The sequence below is a fragment of the Fusarium verticillioides genome, chromosome 9, assembly GCF_000149555.1.
Source record: "Fusarium verticillioides 7600 chromosome 9, whole genome shotgun sequence".
NCBI classification, from domain to species: domain Eukaryota; kingdom Fungi; phylum Ascomycota; class Sordariomycetes; order Hypocreales; family Nectriaceae; genus Fusarium; species Fusarium verticillioides.
In genome coordinates, this window is record NC_031683.1 from 2,381,126 (window position 1) to 2,397,811 (window position 16,686).

At 49.1% G+C, this 16,686-nt stretch overlaps 4 protein-coding genes across 4 annotated transcripts; all 4 read right to left on the reverse strand.

Moving 5' to 3' along the window:
* Positions 1-858: 858 nt before the first annotated feature.
* FVEG_10117 (hypothetical protein) lies at positions 859-2,696 on the reverse strand. Its single transcript, XM_018899176.1, has one exon. It carries the CDS (start codon positions 2,586-2,588, stop codon positions 870-872), a length of 1,719 nt encoding a protein of 572 aa, XP_018757192.1. The 5' UTR covers positions 2,589-2,696; the 3' UTR covers positions 859-869.
* Positions 2,697-8,727: 6,031 nt separating this feature from the next.
* Positions 8,728-9,823, reverse strand: FVEG_10116 (hypothetical protein; the record flags this gene model as incomplete). The annotated part of the gene is made up of 1 exon (XM_018899175.1): positions 8,728-9,823. Exon 1 carries the CDS (start codon positions 9,802-9,804, stop codon positions 8,728-8,730), a length of 1,077 nt encoding a protein of 358 aa, XP_018757191.1. The 5' UTR covers positions 9,805-9,823.
* Positions 9,824-10,332: 509 nt separating this feature from the next.
* Positions 10,333-12,620, reverse strand: FVEG_10115 (hypothetical protein). Its single transcript, XM_018899174.1, has 3 exons — positions 12,131-12,620; positions 10,875-12,082; positions 10,333-10,824 (listed from the first exon to the last, which is right to left on the reverse strand). Exons 1-3 carry the CDS (start codon positions 12,475-12,477, stop codon positions 10,670-10,672), a joined length of 1,710 nt encoding a protein of 569 aa, XP_018757190.1. The 5' UTR covers positions 12,478-12,620; the 3' UTR covers positions 10,333-10,669.
* A 73-nt stretch (positions 12,621-12,693) lies between these two features.
* Positions 12,694-16,293, reverse strand: FVEG_10114 (hypothetical protein). The gene is made up of 5 exons (XM_018899173.1): positions 15,131-16,293; positions 14,921-15,074; positions 14,576-14,870; positions 14,099-14,527; positions 12,694-14,048 (listed from the first exon to the last, which is right to left on the reverse strand). Exons 1-5 carry the CDS (start codon positions 15,204-15,206, stop codon positions 12,885-12,887), a joined length of 2,118 nt encoding a protein of 705 aa, XP_018757189.1. The 5' UTR covers positions 15,207-16,293; the 3' UTR covers positions 12,694-12,884.
* Between the last annotated feature and the right edge of the window lie 393 nt (positions 16,294-16,686).

Sequence of the window (16,686 nt, forward strand, 5' to 3'; positions counted from 1 at the left end):
AGCCAATGTGTGCAGAGAGATTCTGCGACAAGGGTGAAGTAAAGTTAGGTAGAAAAGAGGCAAAAGACGTGTCACGATTCGAAAGATTCGAGCTGTGTGCGTAGATCTGAGATTGAAAAAAGAACAAGAATTGCTAACCCCGCTTCCGATGCTTGCGAATTTCAGCCGTGAGGCAGAACGAGGCAACCATATAAGTTCCATTGCTATCCAACCATTTCCTGTGACACAAACTCAGCCTCTGCAGTTTCATGCATGATTGCGTGGCGAGGCAGAACCAACAGTGCCAAATCATAGACCAAGAAATTCGCGGGCCTCACAAGGCAAGAAAACACTTAAACCTTAATATATAAGATATTGAAATAAACTTGGTAGAGAGCACCCTAAGCTTAAGCTAAATTTACCTAATATTTTTATCACTCAGGGTCAAGGTCCTAAGCTTTCTTTCCTCCGCTAGCCAGAGTGACAGAAAGGCAATAAACAATGAATGATATATACAGACGCGATTACGTGTCTCGCACGGTGGGTCAGCCTCAGGGGCCAGCTTCTATGAGACTAAAGTCCAACTGCGTGTGGTTTAAGCTGAGCGCCATCTCATTGACCGAGTCACCAAACTTCAAGTCGGCCATGGTGAAAAGAGTAAAGTCATTGAGGCAAAGGCAAAAGATGTGATACTCAATGTCCTTGATTTAAGTATTATCCACTATGAAGTAAAGTATATAAGGAGTGTAAAGAAGATGTCCAGCGAAGTAAACATGCTATGTCCAAGCCAAAGCCAAAGCCAAAGCCAATCTCATAAGATCATCAGAGCCTCTTCCAGGCTGTCCTCCAAGCAACAATCCCCCTCAATCTCTCCCCGGGTTCAACACCTTTTAGTAGCCGCCCTTCTTGCAGGCGCCCTTGTGCTGGTCCCAGTACCAGCCCTGCTTGCAGCTGCAAGTCTTGGACTTCTTGTCAAAGACCTGGTCGTGCTTCTTGCAGACGCAGCCGCCGTACTTGTACTCGGCGTCCTTGCCGCAGTCGTAGGCGCACTTGTGTCCGTCCCAGCTCAGGTCCTTGGGGCACTTGCAGGACTTGCTCCAGCGGTCGTAGTACTGGCCCTTGGGGCACGAGCACTTGCCGTACTGCTCGATCTGTCCCTTGGGGCAGACACACTTGCCGTAGGCCTCGACCTTGCCCTCGGGGCACTCACACTTCTTGTGCCACTTGTTGTAGACCTTGCCGGCGGGGCAGACACACTTTCCGTGCTCGTATGTCTGGCCTTGAGGGCACTGGGGAATACACTTTCCGTACTCGAACTTGAAGCCGTCCTTGCAGACACACTTGCCGTACTTCTCAACCTGGTTGTCGGGGCAGACACACTTTCCGTACTTCAGAACCTTGCCGGAGGGGCACTCGCACTTCTTGGTGTGCTTGTTGAAGGTCTGGCCCTTGGGACACTCGGGAACACACTTTCCGTACTCAAACTTGAAACCGTCCTTGCAGACACACTTGCCGTACTTCTCGACCTGGTTCTCGGGGCAGACACACTTGCCGTACTCAAAGATCTTTCCCTTGGGGCAGACGCACTTCCACTTCTCCTTGTCGAAGTACTGACCGTTTGAGCACTTGGGAATACACTTGCCGTACTTCCACTCAGTTCCCTTGGGGCACTCACACTGGTTGGAGTGAGGGTTGTAGCTCTGACCCTTGGGGCAGTCCTTGATGCACTTTCCGTACTTCCAAGAGGTTCCCTTGGGGCATTCGCACTTGTGAGACCACTTGTTGTACTCCTGTCCCTTGGGGCAGACGGGCACGCACTGGCCATACTTCCACTCAGTGCCCTTGTTGCATTCGCACTTGTCCTTGTGCTGGTTGTAGTACTGTCCCTTGGGGCAGTCCTTGATGCACTTTCCGTACTTCCAGGATGTTCCCTCGGGGCACTCGCACTGCTTGGTCTTCCAGTTGTAGGATTGTCCCTTGGGGCAGTCCTTCACGCATTTGCCGTACTTCCAAGATGTGCCAGCAGGGCATTCGCACTTGTCCTTGTGCTGGTTATAGGACTGACCCTCAGGACACTTGGGAATGCATTTGCCGTACTTCCACTCAGTTCCCTTGGGGCAAACACACTTGCCCTGGTCCTTATCGTAGGATTGACCGTGGGGACACTTGGGGATGCATTTGCCGTACTTGTACTCAGTGCCCTTGGGGCAGACGCACTTGTCTTGGTCCTTGTCATAGGACTGACCATGAGGGCACTTGGGAATGCACTTTCCGTACTTCCACTCAGTGCCAGAGGGACACTCGCACTTCTTGGAGTGAGGGTTGTAAACCTGAGGCTTGGGGCAAGAGGGCTTGTTAGGCACACACTTGCCATACTGCCAGGTGGTGTCCTTGGGGCAGACACACTTCTTGCCGTTCCAGGTGAGCTGCTTGTCGTTGCAGACACACTTGCCGTAGACTTCCTTGGCGTCATGGCCACAGTCCCAGCGCTGGACGAGAGCGTCGGAGTCATCCCGAGCCTCAAGACCGAAGTCGTTGTCGGCATCAGGGAGAGCCTTGACCGAGACGGCCAGGGCGAAAAGATTGATGAGGAGGTACTTGATATGCATGATAGGCGACTGCAGGCCTTTCAGCAACGAAAGTGATTGGGGTAGAAACGAAAGAAGGGGAGCGAGTGAAGGAGGAGGTCAGTCGAGTTGAGAGACCGGTGCCTTTCTGACTTGAGAGTGAAGAGACAGAAACGGATTTGGCGAGGATATCATGAGGTTTAAGTAGGAGATTTCTGACTGCATAGTGAATACGAAATCTTGATGCTTAGGTGCCCATCCTTGGGTCTAGATGATCCCAGCATCCAGATAGGAAGTCAGCTCATGCTACTTTGGGAAGCATGATGCCCCAAGGCAATAGTTCCAAAGCTAAATTCTCTCTTAGACCGTAATCCTCCTCTCGCAGTGTGACATACATCCCAGAAGCCAGCCTCAACTGTGGATGCCAGCTGTCGGTCGGGTTCAGGGGGGTTGCATATACCACGCCCGAGGAACAGGGAAGGCAGACACAGCAGGACAGGGGCATGAGAAGGTTGGGCTGGGGACAAACCATGACAGCACGGGACATGGAGCAGGCCCAACATTATGCTTACTTTTTGCAACGTGAAGGCAGAACCGGCTCTAAACCGGACAAGATTTGATAGCGATAACTCAATCGAGGCTAGTGTCCTGTGCCGTGATTGATCCAGATTTATTGATTTGTGCCGCGATTTCTAATTCTGTCCCGCCTGCGTGTCTTGGAACGGTAGACCAGGCCCCAGTGACATGCTAGATAATCTCCGTGATTCGGCGGTCGGCTGAATCCATCACGAAACGGAGAGCGACGAGCCGAATGGGACCCAAGGTCTGGTCTGGTGGTCCCATAGATAGTAGCACCGCATATACATGTGAGTGCAACGATTTAGTAATGGCAGCTGTGACGCACACAAGGCGTTTTTCTTTCACGCCCGGGGCGGATGCGCTGGCTGCAGGTCGAAGGCATCACACACCGATTCAGGAATACGAGGTCTTGCAGGTTGCAGATGGTGTTGAAGCTGCAACATCTCGTTGGAGGAGAGGCTCAAGTTGGGGCTCTATTCCCCCGCCGCAAAGCAATCAAGGCTAAATGAGGTTGACCATAAGGCTGGCTAATGCAGGTTGATGGGCATTGTTAGGTCTCACCACACGGACAACTCACCAGGGGAAGGGGAAATAAACACGATCAAGAGGTGAGGTTGGGTGAGACAAGCATGGATCCCCGTAAGGTCTCGGAGCCGCGATCTAGAACTTATTTTCTTGCCGTGTTTCTCCTGCCAACGGAGCTGAACTAGTCCCAGCGTATGCGCGCGGAGGTACATAGATCCGGAATCTCAAATCAATTGGGGCCAAGCTCGCCAAGTGTGAAAAGTCCCGATTCTTGCTCAATACGAGACCCCGGGAAAAAGGGGGACATTTCAGCATACGAGGAGTGCATTGATTGGTAGACAGAGCAGCCACGCAAGGGTGAAACAGAATAGCAGCTGTTGGTAAATATAGCGAGAGCTGCAGCCACAGAGGAAACATGTCATTGCTGCGAGGGGTTGGCACCAGTCAGAGAAAAGCATGCAGCCACATTTTTCTTGGTATTGGGTGTTGGTGGTCCACCTAAAGAGGGGGAAGGAATATCGACCGACCGTTCCGTCTCCGACAACCGATGGAGGGTGAGGGGGCCTTGTTCTTTTGAGAAGAGACATCAGAAGATGGTGGAATTAACGATATGCAAGGGATGTTTGCTATGCTCTGCCGATCTTGCTCTTGTTCTTCCTCCCAGACCTTGATCAGATCACTCGCTTCATCAACCCCCGCCCGAGGATCCGATGCAAGAACATCGTGTCGCTTCAATAGTGGCCGTGGCCCGCCAACTCACGCGAATTACAGTTCAAGTCCTAAACAGGGGACCCCTGTTCCCCAAAAGCTTAGGGCCATAAGCTCGATCGCGGGGACAGTCTTGGCCTGATTTTAGCTCGCTGTTGATCATGATTTCAAGACCGTGAATCGCGCATCTCATTGGCTGCTCCTGTGCAGACACGGGAGATTCTATTCTTGCCAACGTGCATAACTCCTTGACTAATACCCTCTCGGTTAGAACCGTTGAGATCGTTTTTTTCTCGGGTATTTTTAACTTTGGTAGTCTGTGTTCTCTTTCTCAACCATGACGGTGATGATTGCACTCAATTACCTACACTCATGATAAGATATGCCAAGGTTGGGTGAGTAGATTTCTATTGAATAATCGTGACGTTTCAGGTCGGTCCAGCTGCGGGGAAGAAACAGAATCCTGGTTCATGTTGCATGTTCAATCGCTACAGCTAAGCTTGGCTGGTCCAAATCTCAGCTGCAGGTCTAGCACCAGGAGAGAATCAATTCCGTGAGAGTGAAAAGTCACGGCACGAGGAATAGAGTTTTCCGCCGCTTATTTGCGGGGAATGGCTGATCGAACCTGGGAAAAACTATCCGCCCGTTGTGACGATCCAGGGCGCCATCACTTTCAATTGGTCCCCCCAGAACACGAGAGGCTGGCCCCCAGATTACTTGTCTCCTTTTTCCCATGTAATTCTTTGGCGTTAACGAGCTTCTGTTAATGTTTGGTAACTTTATTTAACGCCTGCAGACAATAGTTGTTCTGCCACAACTGGAGAATCCTTGGCTATACAGGTCAGCTGACGACGGCCACTGTGAGTTGTTTTTTTTTACGGCTGATTTCTGGCTGAACGTCTAATCCATGTAGAGCTCAAAGGATGATGCATGTTTCTCTGGGTCCGAGCGAGCCTTGTTTGCTGCAATGTCATGTTTACCACTGTCATGTATGGTAATTGACTTTTTCAGCTCAGCGTTCCTTTTTTCACATGGAGTTCTGTTTTTATCACGGCACTATCAGGCCATTAACATGTAAAATGTAGGTGCTGTTTACCCGCCGTCATCCATGATACCTCCCAAAGTAATCACATACGAGTCCATACTCGCAAAAAACGCCTGATCTGCAGTCAGACTCTCTCTCAACATATTGCCTGAAATCGACACGACCCACGTGCAGTAAGCATCTCACGGCATTGTCCAATGACTGCGTTGCCCTAACGTAAGCCCATCCGAGCTACTCCTCCAACAGAATTATATCCATGCCGTCATTATACCCCCCGACATCCGATGCATTACAGCACAGCATACCCTTAGTAGATGTATTTTTCACCGTCCTTCTGCATGCTGACCCAAGTCTTACAACATTGGGTAGCTGAGAGAGAAAAAAAGCCACCAGAAGTGCGGATTCACCGGATGGGATGGGAGAAAGGTGTTGTGTCACATCGGGTAAGCAAGCCTCCAGTACTCTATCCTGTCGGGCCTCAAGTGTCGTTGACTTGAGGTTGGCGATTTAGGGTATCGAGCTATGCCCCGAGATTTTGTCTGGCAGGTTTGCTTGAGAGCCTTGCAGCTTGGAGTCTGGCGATACGAGGCTCGTAGTTTCCCCTACGTGTTGCGTTTAATGGGATTTTCCTTGAACGATAACTCTTTGTCAAGTTGCATCTCGTATAATCTTCGTGATCATGACGCCCAAGTTACACTTAACTGACACGGCAGATGGCACAAAGTCATCTTCGTCTGTACCATTTTTCTACGGTGAAAAACGTGGACGATTAATTGAAATTCGTGCCTGACATACTGGTTGCAACACGTCCACAAGAAGTCCGCCACCAATTCAGCCGCTCACCAGTTGTAAACAATGCACTTCATCCCAAGCTGCTCCTCAAAAGTCCATTTTGTAACTCAATCAAGACGTCGTCACTTTACGCACTGATGCGCATTACAGTAGAAGCGCGTTCCTGATTTCTTGACTAGCGTGCCGGCGCCTCACACATGACTGGCGACGGTGCCAAACCCTCTAGCCACGTTCTCACTGTCTCTCATCAACGGCGTCGGACTTTACTGACTTTCAACGGTTCCCGCATTCCAGTCGTCCCAGGTATCGGGTCAGCGGCTGGGAATACGAGGCCAAATCGAGGAGGTAATTGCCGTATGTATGGAGAGGATTTAAACCTTTGGCTTGGGTGACAGTTCACTTTCTGGGATGTCTTGTGATCATAGTCCTAGAGTTTAATTCTTAAGAGCTTGCGGCAAGGTTACTGCCGTTGAACTGGTCATTATGGAGGTTTGGGGGCGGACATGGCTTCGCTTGTGATTTCTCCGCTTGCTGACGGGACTTGACCCAACTTCAACAAAAGTCGCTCCTTGGCAAATTTGGGTACGAAACCTTCTACAGGATTTCATTTTCCCAAGTTCGGCAGCTTTGAGTTGCCCTCTGCATTATTTGTTCGGTGAAGATTGTCTGAATTCGTGACGGAGGCTGTCAGTGAGCATCTCTAAGTACTCAATCTAGCCTTGACTTCGTGGCTGGCTTTTCTACCGACATCCCCTTCCACTAGCTATTCCAAGACGGGTTTCTGTAATTATATTAAATTCTTGTTCATCAATCTGGGTCGAGGTGGCTTCCCTCAAGCCCTACGTCTCTTGCTTATGCTCAAAGCAAATAGGTTGGTCTCCAGCGGCCGTCATCCTACAGACATCTTGAAGGCCACCAACATCTATCAACTTATTTCGTATCAAACTTTGATCCAGGCCCAGTATTAATTTCTATCCATATTCGTTCTATTCATACTGTCTCCCATCTTCTTGAGCAGTCCAGAATACGGCAAAAGTCCATTAACTTCAATAACATGCACGCCACTCATATCTGCAGAATCTAAGTGGACCGCGTCAGATTCTCCGACTCTGTGCCTCTTCTATAGGGTGACAGCTACGTAAGTTGGTGTCGTGTATACATATACCAAGGGCGTAGAGACGGGAGACGGGCTGCCTCCCAATGCACGTATGATTTGCAGCATGTAAAGGCCTTTCTTTGCTTTTTGGACGTTAGAATGGTGTTGAACTGACAGGCAGCCAACAAGGAGCCTTCAATAATCCTCGGACTTGTTTTGGTAAAGTGGACAAGCTGTATGAGACTATCGACATCGTGAAGTAACTTCTTATTGACGCCAGAACTTTATGTCTCTTGTCAGAGCTTTTTGGCTCTACTCTCAGAACAATAGACATACAAAATACCCTACCGAGAGAAATTCGAGGCTTGCAGTATACTGATAACGGCGTAGCATCGAGATCAGTTCTTATCTCTGATATTATGCTGTGATACCCCACGCCATATCCTCGCATATGTACTGATAGTCCTACCCAAAAAAGTAATCTTAATTGGACAATCTCACCTTGCGACATTCATCCATCGATGGCGCAATCTGAAGTACAGTGATAGACGCATAGGCCGCGCGTCAAAGATGGAGTGCAATCGTTTTGACTAGCAGGATCTCGCATATGCAGTAGGCTTCGATCTCTGCACACGGCACGTTGTTTATAGTGTGTTCGATAAGGCTTCGGTGCTTCAATAGTTGAAACGGACTTGCATGCATAGATTGCAACCGTACTGCGTTGGAGGATGCAGAGGGCTTGATGGCGACATTTGAGCTGAGATAACGCCATAGGGGTCCAGAGGTTATTGGAACGGGGTTGATTGATGAGTTAGGCCAATCATCTGAGAGAGCGACGATCCGAAACTCCCATTTTGGTCTTTTGATAGTCGCTTCGTCATTTACCAAGTATAAGTATCATGATCGAAAAGAGCCAAGTCAGCTGGATGGGGTTCAGAGGGAAATCTGGAGTGTCAACTGTAGCTCTTCCATATCTGAGATCCAAATATACTCAAGACAACACATCAAGATCGTTGTATCAGATACGAAAGTCTTGCATTTAAAGAAGGTAGGGAATAGGTTCTTGATGGGTTGACTTGAAGATTCTGTGATGATGTTGAAAGTTGGAAGACTGTATTGTGGCGGTGTTGACAAGCATTTCGTGGCGGTGATGTGCAAGCCACAACAGAAATAAAACTCATGGTCGGGTCATCAACCTCCAAAACAGTCTCACGTCATGCGGGGTAAAAGCCATCAGAGGATGAGAATCATTCACGGCCACGAAAAGCATGTCAAAAGTCTAGGAACTCTCATTTGTTCACACGTCAATTGCTATATGTATACGTGACTCAATCACTATGTACAAAGAATAAGTTTTACGTGGGATCCAGTAATGATCCATCATTCCATCCACGCAAAGATCAGAAACTCAACCATCCATCTCACACAATCTCAGCTTACTTCCTGAGAGCACGCTTAGCCTTGAGAGCACGCTTGGCGGCGCGCTTGGCCTTGCACTTGCCACCAGTAGAGGGAGCCTTGGTAGCAACGGGGGCAGAGGAGGTCTCAGCGGGCTGCTCAACAGGAGCTTCAGTGGGAGTAGCAGCACTGGCAGCCTCAGTGGTAGCAGGGGCAGAAGCAGCGGGGGCATCGGTAGCAGGAGAAGAGGCGACAGGAGCCTCAGTAGCGGGAGCGTCGCTGGCAACGGGGGCAGCGCTGCCAGAGCCAGAGCCGGAGTCGGAACCCTTGTCGTTGGTGCAGTCACCGTCGCTAGCCTGGCCAGCAAAGTTGGGAGTGTGGTCCTCACAGCCGCTGGGCCAGACCTTGGGGCCGGGAGCAGTGTAGTTTGTTACGGGAGGGTAGTAGATGCTGAGGAGCAGGCCGGGGTCGGTGGCGGTGTAAGCACCAGGGAGAGAGACAACGGGAGAAGGCTTGCCAGCACCGGTACCATCAACAGTGAGCTGAGCGCAGCCAATGTAGAACTGAGCACCGTTCTTCTCACTAGCGCCGTGGAGCCCGACGTGCTCGGCGCGCATGAGATAAGTACCCTTGGGAGTCTCCTTGGGGAGCGTAAAGGTGAAGTTGGTGATACCGTTGGACTGGCCGTTCATGTAGTTGGCCCACTCAATGCCGTTCGCACCAATGGTCTTCCATGTCATCTCGTAGACCTTGAACCAGTCGCCGTCACCGAGGTAGTCAGAAGCCTCGGTGCCGTCAGGCGCCTTGCTCAGGTAGACAGCCAGAGGACCGGGGTGGCCCATGTCGTTGGCGACAGTGAAACCAACCTCATCGCCGGGAGAAACAGCGTGAGTCTTGGTAGCAGCGCGGATATCCTTGTCGAGACCGCCAGCGTTGCAGATGATGTCCTTGGAAGTGACGTCGGTGATGGGGCTGTTGTTGTTGGTGGTCTTGCGGACGTACTCATAAGGCTCGGTGACCTTGCCGTTGACGATGAGAGCGTCGAAGTTGTAGTGCGCAAAGGCGGTGGGAAGGGCGGCGACGAGGGCCAGAGCGGTAGAGAAGGAGGATCGCATCTTGAATGTTGCTTTTAAAGGATTGATATAGTGATAAGAAGTATTTTCGTAGAGTTGGACACGAAAGGATAGCTGAACCACCAGGGTCTGCAGAGAATGAAATAATCTCGTAGAGAAAGAAAAGAAAGGCGCAAGCAACAGCTGCGAAAAAGTAAGAATCAGATCTTGTGATGGAAAGAATGGGATAGAGAGAAAAGAAAGAAGAGACGGAAACAGGAGGGAGAAGCCATAGCTTTATCTAAATGGAGGGAGGATTCCTTGTTTCTCGGATGTGCACATCATTGCTGGAATATCGGTGGATAATACGCGCCAACTGAAACTGTTCCTTACATTAGACGCTGAGGGTCGTCTGGTAATGTTTGGAGGAACTGGTTAAGGGGGTTTTGTTTGAGATTTGGTGAGTTTGGTGAGATACCCTGTCTTGTCAGTTACGCGAGACGTCTCATATCTCGGACCTCTAAGCGCTTTGGGCGATTGAGCGAGGGCATTGCGAAACTGTTTGCAGAAACAACGGCAAACAACTTGGCGTTTCGATATAAGGTTGTTTATAACTATAAGTGGTGAATACGAGTTTAATACTATCTATTTCGTATAGCTTTTGACCTTGTAAAGTCAATCGTAGATTCTAATTAATTCTCAAAACTCAATCGACAGAGATAATCTCAAAGCCTTGGCAAGTTGACGATTGAAGTGATTGGTGGAAAATGATGCGCACAGGGGTTCAGTGCCGGATGTAACAGGTGAGTGGACACCAACCCAGCGCGAAAGAAACGGAACGGAACAAGTTCAGATGAACGGAAGAATTACGACAGAATAATCAGTGAATGAATATGGTCTCCTACTCCGTATTTACATGGCTTTCCCCCTAGACATTGGCCTTATCGAAATTACGGATGAAGTCATAGTAAAACTTGGCCATGTTCATCTGCTCGCTCATCAATAGCCGTTCATTAACGCCGTGGATATTGGAGAAGGACTTGAGGCTGCCAGGGCTCCACCTGTAGATGTTTTTGGAGAGATCTGATTGGGAGTCAGTAACGAACGAAATACCCTGGACTGGAGAGACTTACTGAGATAATGGCGAGTGTCGGTGTTGCCTGTCATGGCTCCTGGTGCTGCGACTACTGTCTTTGCCTCTTGCGCGAATGAATGTCGTACTGTTCCTGCAAAGATATCCCAGACTGGACCAGTTGTTGGTGATTGAGGTGTTATGTAGGACTTTTTCTTGGCTGCGACTGTCAGAACACCCTTGTGTTTTTGTTGCCAGAGATCTTCGTCCTTGTTGCATTGGCGAGAGAGATCGTTAGCAGCAAGATACTCATCATAGTCTGCATCATCCTCAAAAGCTTCAACTCGAAGTTTGTGACTCTCAGCAATATCCTTGATCAACCCCACAATCCGATGCTGAATGCTCCCAATACTATCCTGCGGCGCATACCGATGGTTAACACCAAGCGTCACAAACTCCGGCAGCGCATTGATCTTTTGACCACCGGAAATAACATCAATTGCCTGTGATGTCTGAACCATGTACTGCATGTCGCGCGACAACTTAGTCAAGAACTTGGCAACACCCTGTAAATCACCGCCGTTGACGAGCTTAGTGAGATCGGGAAAGACATGGGGCGAATGCTCGGCAAAGCAAGCGAGGCATTGATGAATAGCTCCGTTCTTGGCGATCTCGGGCTTGAAGGGATTGTGTTCCAGGGTAGTAACAATCTCAGCCATTATGCCAATCGCTGTATGCGGTGTTGGCACTGAACTATGGCCGCCAACGACACTAACGTTGAACCAAACATCCAGATACCCTTTTTCATAAACAGCAGGCAGCGCGTACAAAACATCGCCCATTTTTTGCAGCCCAGCACCGCCTTCGTCAAGAATAGCAGCAATGCCATGCTCTCCATATCTCGCCTCCAGATGTTTCGAGATATGACCGGCTCCACGATGACCAGAGCATTCTTCATCGAAACCAAAAGCTAGAATGACTGTACGGCGCGGCTTATACGTCTTTTGGGATAAGAGTGCTTCTAGAGCAGACATCTGTGCTGTGATGGCTGATTTGTCGTCTGAGGCGCCGCGGCCCCAGAGATAGCCGTCTGTTTCGTTGTAAAACGCGTCAAAGGGCGGGTGGACCCATTCGTGCAGTGTTCCGTCGGCTACGGGAACGACGTCTTGATGGCCTGCTAGGAGGATTGGCTGGAGGGATGGGTCGGAGCCTTTGAGGGTGTAGACGAGGCCGAATTTGTTGACTTTTTCTGGGGTGATGTGTTTATGTCTGAATTTCGTTAAAATCATCGTTCAGAGTGTAATTGAATTTTCTTACACGGTAGGGTATGCCTTCTTGAGCATCTTTGGAATGTCGTTGAAGGGCTTCCATCTATCATCTGTATCCAAGTCTCCCATGTCGTCATAGCAGATTGAAGGGATGCGGACGAGGGATTGATGTTTCTTGACCATCAATTGAAGCGCTTTCTTGCTTGAGAATAAATCATGAGAACTTTCAAGCCCATCGTTGGAGGGGTTCAGCGGAGCCGGAAGATTGCATTTCGGATTCGCGTCTGTTGTGCCAGCGATATTGATCTGCTTACCAAGACGATGCTGCGCATCATGCGAAAACGCAATTGCAGTACCAGCCACGAAAGCCGTGCAGAAAATACCAGTGAATCTCATCTTGATGTTGTGTAATTGAGGTTGGCAATCAGATCATTGTACATGGCGTCAGAGCATCCTTATACTTTATCTACACGAAAGACGTTCTTGGCACTCTATTCCCAACACAGTCACCAAGAAGCGAGTTTCGTCAGCTCACCTCGAGAGCTGAACAGTTCTTTTCGCATCCGGCGCATTAAGGTTCAGACCCCGCAACCAGCCTGCAACAATCGCGTGATGGACGAGTCTGGAATGATGACGAGAGTTAAAAATCTCTTTCGGATTAGACGGCCGAATGTCTCGGCCGTGTCTTGGCGATGGAATATACCGTTGGACCGAGGCAATGAATGTGAAGAATTAATAAAGATACATTACATATGGAACAATTTGGTCTGTAATCTATACACTGATTCTGTTGCGCGTTGCGCCTAGTCTTTCTTCTCCTGATCCCCTGGCTCTTCATTCTTCTTGACCTGTTGGATGAGTGTGACACCTGCTAATTCACTAGCACCGTCATGGACCTGCTTCGTCCAAAATGGATCTCTCTCCATCACCAAAACCGACTTGCGTCGCTCGCGGTGCGCTTCACGTACAGCTAGTCCAGACTGCTGTTTCTTCGTCTCCAGCTCTTGAAGATATTTAACGCGGTTCGCATAGCGCTGATTATAATCTTCTCGAATGCGCTCAGAGCCGATTTGTTTAAGAACGAAGCGGACAAGAGATCGGAGAAGAAGAAGAACGTGTTCGCTGATAAAAACGGTAACGGGGAGAGTAGCCCAGCTCCCCATTGTATTGCCGACTTTGTCGACGCTGAAAAGATGCACAATTGCTGCGGTGCAGATACTTCCGAGCCAGGTTAACGCCTCGAGGGAGTAGATCCAAGGGCCGATTCCACCTGAGCGAACCGGTGCGGGGCGCTGATGCTCCAGTGAGATCTTTGCGAAATCAGATCGTAGCTCAATCCAATTGTTGATGAGAAAGCCCATTGGGATAATCGGCCAGACTGGCGAGAATAGCGCGAGATATCCGAACTGAAGAACGATTTCTGCAATGTCATCCTGGACGTTGTACTTTGGAAGAATCGCCTCGTTTCGAACCCGTGATAGGAAAGCTGTTTCTTCAGGATCATCCTTCACCACCGCAAGAAGCATATCGCCTTTTGATCGCGCCCTGCGATAATCTCGATACCAATCCGAGAATTTATGCTTCAGCATCGGAACGATGTTCTCTTCGAAGAAACCTGATAGTTGGCCTGTGACCGTCAAAGCTATGACTTCGTTTCTCAGCCTATCAGCGTCAAGATGGAACGGCTGATGAACGAATTTCTTGCCGACGCTGGCAAATGCAGCTGATAGGAAATTTTCAAGTTTGGGGACGACTGTCCCGCCGAAGGGGATGTAGATAAAGGCTGTGAGGAAAATGGGAAGGTAGTTGGTGAACATATTGAGGACAAAGACTTTTTGGGTGAGTGACATTTCGTGTAGATCGGCGGTGCGATGGTTTTCGAACTCGGTCATCCATTCTGCTGCGTCTTCAAGGGCTGAGGTGATGTAAGGGAGAGATACAGCCAGGAGAATAGTTGGAAGATATTCCTGCTTAAATTAGATAACTTACAAGGTTGTTAGTGAGAATAGTGACCTACCAAGTAATCCTTATACGGCCCAGCATACGTCTCCGAGATCAAAATCTCAATAGTAAACACCGCAATGATAGTAATCCCCAGCGCCAAAAACGCCACTATCAAGAACGGAATCTGCAACAACTGTCTCACGACCTTCTTCCATCTAGGAAAGTAGTAGTGTTTCCGCCCGCCTTCATCAACATACTCATAGTCATACTTGAACTGCGGTCTGTTGACCTTGACATGATGAATGCCCTTGACGTTCCAGCGCAGACTAAGATCAAGCTCCTGAATCTTCCAGTACTCGAGGAACACGGTGCACCACACGCTGGTGAGGATGCCGTAGGCGAGGGAATAGCGTGGAAGCCAGAGCCATGCGATGACGCCTGTTATGGCGGGGAAGGTGAGGAAGAGAAGATAGGCTTGGATGAAAGCAAAGTAAAAAGCGACCTGGGGTTGTAAGTACATGTCTATACAGATGGGTGAAAGGGGGCGTACTTTTGAGCCGTGAAGGTTGCGAATCTGATCAATATCCTCGTTCGACAAGAAAAACTTTCTGCTCAGATACTTGAGCAACGACTGATTGACCTTGGAATTATGAATAGGAAATATCGCCTTGACGTTCTCCCACTTCCCTGTCCCGGGGGTGATGCCCGCACCACCAAGATCCTTGGACCAGTTGACGATATGATAAACCGAAAGAATATCCTCTGCCTCATAGGCTCCATCAACGACTGTGTTCTTATCACCGCCAGGGTGATTCGGCGTGATGCCGTATAGCCAGTCCTTAACCCTGCTGTCTCTGTTAATAGAGTCCTGTTCCAGTTTTGAACAAGTACTTGCCTGGACTTGTAGACAGCGTTGCCGAGGAGTTCGCGTGGTGCTTTGGCGAATACAAGGAGGGATTGTTCATAGCCCGCTCTGACTTCAACGTCGAAACCAGTTTCTTCCAGGTCTGCCACTAGGGTCTTGAACTCTTTGATAGCCGTATCATGATCTGCCCGAATCAGCACCTCATCCCATCTCGTTTCTCACTCGTTTCTCAAAACTCACCCGTCTCGCCGAAGTCGTACAGAACGACATACTTGTCATTGTACGTCGTCTTATCCTCGAACCCCATACTCGGCATCTTCCAGCCTATAAGATCCCTGTGCTTTTCCCGTCGGTCTAGTCAAGCAATACCCCTTGCGCGACGGAACATACCAAGAAACAAACAGACAATAAACGACAGCGCTATCAAGGCTGTGTAGAGAAGTGAATGAATGTGTTTGATGTAAAGAAAAAGGTGAAAAAGACACGTTTGGGGCGCTCCAATACACGTCAGCTGGGTCCACTTGGCCAAGAGTGTTGAGCCGGATTGGGCGGCTAAGTCGGCACGAGGATTCTTGGTGTTTTGGCCCCCTTGGCGATAAAGTTTCTGTAGGTGATTTTGCACTGCCTCGCTGGTGATGGAGTGTGTAATTTTAGGGGTCTTGGATTCATTGGTTCTTGCATATTGAGATCGGATCTACAGGAGCCGTGAGGCTTGGATGTTTTTGGTAATGAAACAATTGACTGTGATTTTCGTATTGATAATTTCGGGTTTTGTGCATCTTAATTATCGTCGTCATCTTACCACTCGGCGGTCATCTACCAAGAAGGTCGTGGAGTGCTATCTTATCGCTGGTAAGATAGTCAACTGCGAGAATGGCCAAGATGCAAACAATTGCGATTCAAAGAAAAAGATTTCTTCTGCGTTGGGTGACTCCATATCAGTGTTGAGGGTTAATTCGCTTGTATTCAAGTGAGACTATTTGAGACGCTTTGTACCTGAGCATGAGCGGTATTCCTGTCAGAGATGAAGTCTTGAACTTCGATGGAACCTCAATATCTTGAAACTATGCTCCAATGAGCGCTTGGTAAAGATATACTGGTATGGCCTTTATATCCGGTAGATCGGTAGTCCTTGGCCCTGTAGATCCCACCGGCCGGTGTTTCGGTCGCAAGGTCACGTTAGGCTGCGTTTGTTCCAGCGGATCAACGGTGGGCCTTACGCAGTGACTTGTTTAAGCTGAGCCATGGATTAAGCAACCGAAGGCGTGTGATCTACTGGATAATTGCAATATGTTGATTCGTCTTCTTGAAAGCCTAGATACACCCATCGCTTGCCTGGAGCCGTGGACCCTGAACCCGAATTTAAAGGGATGCGCCTCTAGCAAGATCCAATGGAAAGATGGCAGTGACTGAAAATGAATAGAATGCGATGCGAGAACCGTCAGAATAATACAGTCACATCACGAGATGGAACCACAAGTCACCAATCAATCAGATCATTGTCCTTTTCCCAACATCAAGCCCTGGAAATTGCCGAGGTGATATCATGTCAGCCACTTCCATCCAATCCCCCAAAAGTCACACGATGGCACACGAGCAGCTGAATACCAACAGGAAAAAGATAAGCATTTCGCGATGTCATCATGCGGAAATTAAGCGTTTCAACGTATCGGGACGAATCGTTCAGACGCTCAAACGTAATGATGGTTGCCAGCCACGGTATGCGATACAAAAGTGTACATACATATAACGAGACTTGTGGCAGAATGAGATGTTGTCACGGCGCCATTTGCACT

Coding starts and splice junctions, on each gene's coding strand:
- FVEG_10117 (XM_018899176.1), bottom strand. CDS start 2,588: ATGCATATCAAGTACCTCCTCATCAATCTTTTCGCCCTGGCCGTCTCG.
- FVEG_10115 (XM_018899174.1), bottom strand. CDS start 12,477: ATGAGATTCACTGGTATTTTCTGCACGGCTTTCGTGGCTGGTACTGCA. Junction 12,083..12,130: donor AAGAAGGCATACCCTACCGT/GTAAGAAAATTC, acceptor AACGAAATTCAG/ACATAAACACATCACCCCAG. Junction 10,825..10,874: donor CGACACTCGCCATTATCTCA/GTAAGTCTCTCC, acceptor ACTCCCAATCAG/ATCTCTCCAAAAACATCTAC.
- FVEG_10114 (XM_018899173.1), bottom strand. CDS start 15,206: ATGCCGAGTATGGGGTTCGAGGATAAGACGACGTACAATGACAAGTAT. Junction 14,871..14,920: donor AACGCTGTCTACAAGTCCAG/GCAAGTACTTGT, acceptor CAGAGACAGCAG/GGTTAAGGACTGGCTATACG. Junction 14,049..14,098: donor GGCCGTATAAGGATTACTTG/GTAGGTCACTAT, acceptor TAATTTAAGCAG/GAATATCTTCCAACTATTCT.